At 46.5% G+C, this 4730-nt stretch overlaps 1 protein-coding gene across 2 annotated transcripts; it reads left to right on the top strand.

The window, feature by feature from the left end:
- The first annotated feature begins 2818 nt into the window (after positions 1-2818).
- On the top strand, positions 2819-4299 carry pou4f2 (POU class 4 homeobox 2). Of its 2 annotated transcripts, XM_040144782.1 has the most exons (3): positions 2825-2901; positions 3004-3053; positions 3338-4299. In XM_040144782.1, exons 1-3 carry the CDS (start codon positions 2825-2827, stop codon positions 4297-4299), a joined length of 1089 nt encoding a protein of 362 aa, XP_040000716.1. The 2 variants fall into 2 exon arrangements, with proteins under 2 accessions (XP_040000715.1, XP_040000716.1); XM_040144781.1 differs by having other exon boundaries at positions 2819-3049; positions 3367-4299.
- The last annotated feature ends 431 nt before the right edge of the window (positions 4300-4730 follow it).

Here is a 4730-nt window from a genome sequence, read left to right as displayed (position 1 = left end):
GTAATTCCGTTTAACAGTCTGACATACTGTCCTCCCTCAAACTTGAGAAAGCTGTTGGCATAGGAAGTAAAAATCGCAGGTACGTGAACACACTCACCAAAAGTGTTGAAAATGTACTTCAAAGTCAATTGCTTTGGAGCAGCTCGGGCTGATTTATTTGACTTAAGATATACTTTTTTTGTGTGTTTCATTGTGGATGAAAATTTCATACACCGATTTAGAGGTGGTGAAATATAAATGATTTCTTTAAAGTTTCATCATAAATCAGTCTGTCGGTATATGTGAGCAGACACTGATTGCTCCTTGATGTCTCCTGAGCCTGATCTCTGTCTCCTGATGTCTGGAGGTGGCTCCAGCAGCGCCTGTTGTCCCGCTGGGGAGAAACATATTTCGGCAGCTTGATGGCTCTCGTGCAATGTAAAACTGCTATGCAGCAATGCCAAGAGGCTTTTTTTTTTTTTTTTTTTTGTCGCAGCAGCCGTGGGGACATACTAAATGTCTATGTGCATCAGAACGACAAAAAAAAAAAAAAAACCCAAACTAAACTAAACTAAAAACGGAGCCGACATGTAGTCCTTTACAAAGAGACGCCGCGGAGAAGAGCGCGTCTACCGCCACGTTAACGCTGCTGCAACATCTGTAGCCTCGATTGAAATGCTTTCAGACTTTGCTGAAGCGGTGCACAGGCTGTGGCCACATACCAGGGCGAGGAAGTGTAGCCTATAATTAGGATAAGACCATACTTAATAATCACCAGTGAAACGGGGGCGAATTTAATGGAGATTCCTTATCATATATTATTAACATATTTAAGGGAATCTAGGAATCATTTCAGCGGCTGTCGAAGACATTGATCATGGCTTCACACGGGTTACAAGATGTGTCACTTTTCCGTGTGTTTGTGTTTGTGTGTGTGAGTGTGTGTGTGTGTGTGTGTGTGTGTGTATGTGTGGGAAGGGGGGGGTGTTTTGAAAATTAGAGCCATGCAGGAAAAGAAAACAAAATCCAGGAGGCATTGCTTTCCATACTCTCTTACCTCCAAGTGCGTCCTTACATCATAACAACTATCTCTTACTATAGACGTGACAATATTAAACCAATTAGACAGCCCCAGTTAATTACAACGCCACTGAATGTTTTAATTACATTACCGATGGTGTGGCTTAATTAAGGGGAGATAAGATAATAGCTTGCTATGACAAGTATATAGATTTGCAATTAAATAGTGCTAATTATTTTTTAAAATCCACTTTTATCGCCATTCATTAAGTAACTAGTGTCCTTGTTGCATGCAAAACTCCATTCATAAAACGCTCCCAGATAGTACTAAACAGGTTGTAATTTTCCCAAGAAGTTTGCAAATTTATTTTTCGGTATTTTACACCGGTTCTATTAATATTAAGGAAACGTTTAGAGCAACAAAGGAGAGAAAAAATTGCAGGCGATAATATGAAAACGTTCCTATACTTTACATTTAGATAGAAATATAACAATCTGAGCAGTAGCTAATCCCGTTTGAATGTTTTTAATTTTTTTACAACTTTTATTTTTACCTTAAGTGTCAGAATAAAATCATGGCCATATAATTTTTTGACGTGACGATAATAACTTTGATTTATTTTGACCTAAGAAGGTGAAGTTGTTGCTGTCCAGGGTGTTAATTCCCTCCCTCTGCTCTCTCGGGGTCGCAACTGTCTTTGGCAAAATTTGGCACAAGTTGAATTTTGATTTCAATATTCGAACGATAAAATATTTTCAGGTGCGGTAAATCGCAATTCAAGAAGTCCCCGAACTTCACGAGACGTGGTTTCGGCGTTGGTAGTAAGAAGGAGAGTCATTTGAAATAAATGCCCTGTTGCAGACTGCCCATGCGCAGAGTCCCCAGCGGCGGCGGAGGTGGCGGTGGCGGCGGCGGTGGCGGTGGTGCTGCTGCTGTGGCAAATGAAGAATAATAAATCATGAAAGGGTTTTTCAGGTACAGCTGAAAAGAGTGTGTGTATGCGTGAGGGCGAGAGACTGGGAGAACTGCAGAGAGAGAGAGAGAGAGGGTGTGTGTGTGTGTGTGTGTGTGTGTGTCAGAGAGAGAGAGAGGGAGAGGGAGAGAGAGAGAGAGAGAGGCGGAGAGAGACTCAGTCTGCCCTTCGCCTCAGAGCAGAGGCAGTTCGGGTCCCCGCAGCATTCAACGTAGTCGAAGAGGCACAATACAGAGACTGTCACCGCCATTACTTCTCACTTACGGTCATTTCAAGACGGAAACTTTTTCCAAAAAAAAAAAAAAAAAAAAAAAGGGGGAAAAAACAAAACCAAAAAACAACAGGTCAACGAAAGCGGCAACAGTTTTAAACTTGAAGTATTTTGGAAATCCTAAGAGACGGAGAGAAACTTTTCCATTTTTTTTTTTTTTTTTCTGGCGTCGTCTATGAGGAGCTCTGCCACAAAATCCAAGGCAAAAAAATACACATGTTCATATGATACAAGGTGGAGACAGTTGAAGGAGAAAAACAGAGAAAGATTTTTTGGTTTTTTTGAACAGTCGCGCCACAAGTCCAGAAAGGGGAAAGGCATCGGCTGCGCTCAGTTACATGGCTTGTTGGTGTCTGCCATACCTCATTCTCCAGAAAGACGAGAGACCTCCGTACCTCCGCTAGTAATAATAAATAGATGTGATAACTTCGGTGTTGGACGACCGTCTTCTGCCTACACTTTATTCGACGGCGACTTGAGATTCCTGCGAAGCAATTGGGCTTCAACTCCCGACCGAGGAGGCGGAGTCTTAACTTATTAAAAGGAACTTGCTGAGGCTCGGACACCAGCAAATATGATGATGATGTCTCTGAACAGCAAGCAGCCTTTTGCCATGGCCCACACCAGCTTGCCCGAGCCCAAGTACTCCTCGCTGCATTCCTCCTCATCCTCCACTCTGACTTCCAATGCACCCTCGTCCTCCTGCTCGTCCTCCCGACACAGCAGCACCATCATCAGCAGCAGCAGCGGCGGCGGCAGCAGCAGCTCGGAGGCGATGCGCCGAGCCTGTCTCCCAACCCCACCGGTACGTATTCTGCATAATCACTGCTTAAAGGCACATTTTGACAGCCCACTTTTTTGCTTGATGTTTTTTTCATGTCTGCACAGCAAATCACCCAACACCTCCATATTTTTTTCCTCTGCTCAACTTATGCATTCAGTCGGCTTTGGCTTTCGTATGAATTTTTATGACCTGGGATGTTGCATGTGTCTTGTTTTGTGTGCTCCTTTTTTTAGGATTTTTTTTTTTTTTTTTTTCACATTCTGGAAATGTTTTAAACCGAGGAGTGGAGGGAGAATTCCCTGCTGACAGTTATGTGTGCATTCTATTTGCAATTGCAGAGCAATATATTCGGAGGCTTGGATGAGAGTTTGTTGGCCCGGGCTGAAGCTCTAGCGGCGGTGGATATAGTCTCGCAGACCAAGAGCCACCATCACCCTCCACATCACAGTCCCTTCAAGCCGGACGCAACCTACCACACCATGAACACTCTCCCCTGCACCTCGTCTTCCTCCTCCTCCTCCTCGGTGCCTATTTCTCATCCGTCCGCCTTGGCCGGCCACCACCATCACCACCACCACCACCACCACCACCAGCCCCACCAGGCACTGGAGGGGGACCTGCTGGACCACATCACCCCGGGACTGGCACTAGGAGCCATGGCTGGGCCGGATGGCTCGGTGGTTTCCACGCCTGCGCACCCTGCCCACATGGCGGGCATGAACCACATGCACCAGGCAGCCATCAACATGGCTCATGCCCACGGGCTACCGCCGCACATGGGCATGAACGACGTGGACGCCGATCCGAGGGACTTGGAAGCCTTCGCGGAGAGGTTTAAGCAGAGACGGATCAAACTCGGGGTTACCCAGGCGGATGTAGGGTCAGCTCTAGCCAGCCTGAAGATTCCTGGGGTCGGCTCCCTCAGCCAAAGCACCATATGCCGATTCGAGTCCCTCACGCTCTCCCACAACAACATGATTGCTTTGAAGCCCATCCTGCAAGCGTGGCTAGAAGAAGCCGAGAAATCGCACAGGGAGAAACTTAATAAACCCGAGTTATTCAACGGCGCGGAGAAAAAGCGGAAGCGCACGTCGATAGCCGCGCCGGAGAAGAGATCACTGGAGGCCTATTTTGCCATTCAGCCGCGTCCATCCTCGGAGAAAATCGCAGCCATCGCAGAAAAGCTGGACCTCAAAAAGAACGTGGTGCGGGTCTGGTTTTGCAACCAGCGGCAGAAACAGAAACGAATGAAATACTCCGCATGCGTCTGAAATCGCTTTAAACCACCGCCCACGAAAAGACTTGGAACTGTTTAGAGACGATTTGTATCATATTTCCTATCTCACACCTTTTTTTCAATCATCGATGACTGTGCTTTGAACTTCGAAATATTCCTAAAATTGAACTGAATGACTGAAAAGCTCGACCCCCCCCCCCCTCCCCTCCCCTCCTACACACACACACACACACACACACACACACACACACACACACACACACACAGTCGGAGATGTGGAGTCAAGTAAAGCATCGTCTGACAGAGCAAGTAAGACCACTGCCTCCACACTTACTGTGCTTCACCCTTTTTTAATGTCGACGCGGTCTGACCTGCGGGACTCTGCGCTTTCGTTTTCATTTACGGTTCGTCTCAAACGCGGACTATGGTCTGCGTCGGAGCCCCGGCGAAACTAGCAGTGTTGTT

The sequence above is a fragment of the Xiphias gladius genome, chromosome 15, assembly GCF_016859285.1.
Source record: "Xiphias gladius isolate SHS-SW01 ecotype Sanya breed wild chromosome 15, ASM1685928v1, whole genome shotgun sequence".
NCBI classification, from domain to species: Eukaryota; Metazoa; Chordata; class Actinopteri; order Istiophoriformes; family Xiphiidae; genus Xiphias; species Xiphias gladius.
Note: the sequence above shows the minus strand (reverse complement) of the source record. Positions and strands in the feature narration are given on the sequence as shown.

Coding starts and splice junctions, on each gene's coding strand:
- pou4f2 (XM_040144781.1), top strand. CDS start 2,819: ATGATGATGATGTCTCTGAACAGCAAGCAGCCTTTTGCCATGGCCCAC. Junction 3,050..3,366: donor CCTGTCTCCCAACCCCACCG/GTACGTATTCTG, acceptor TTGCAATTGCAG/AGCAATATATTCGGAGGCTT.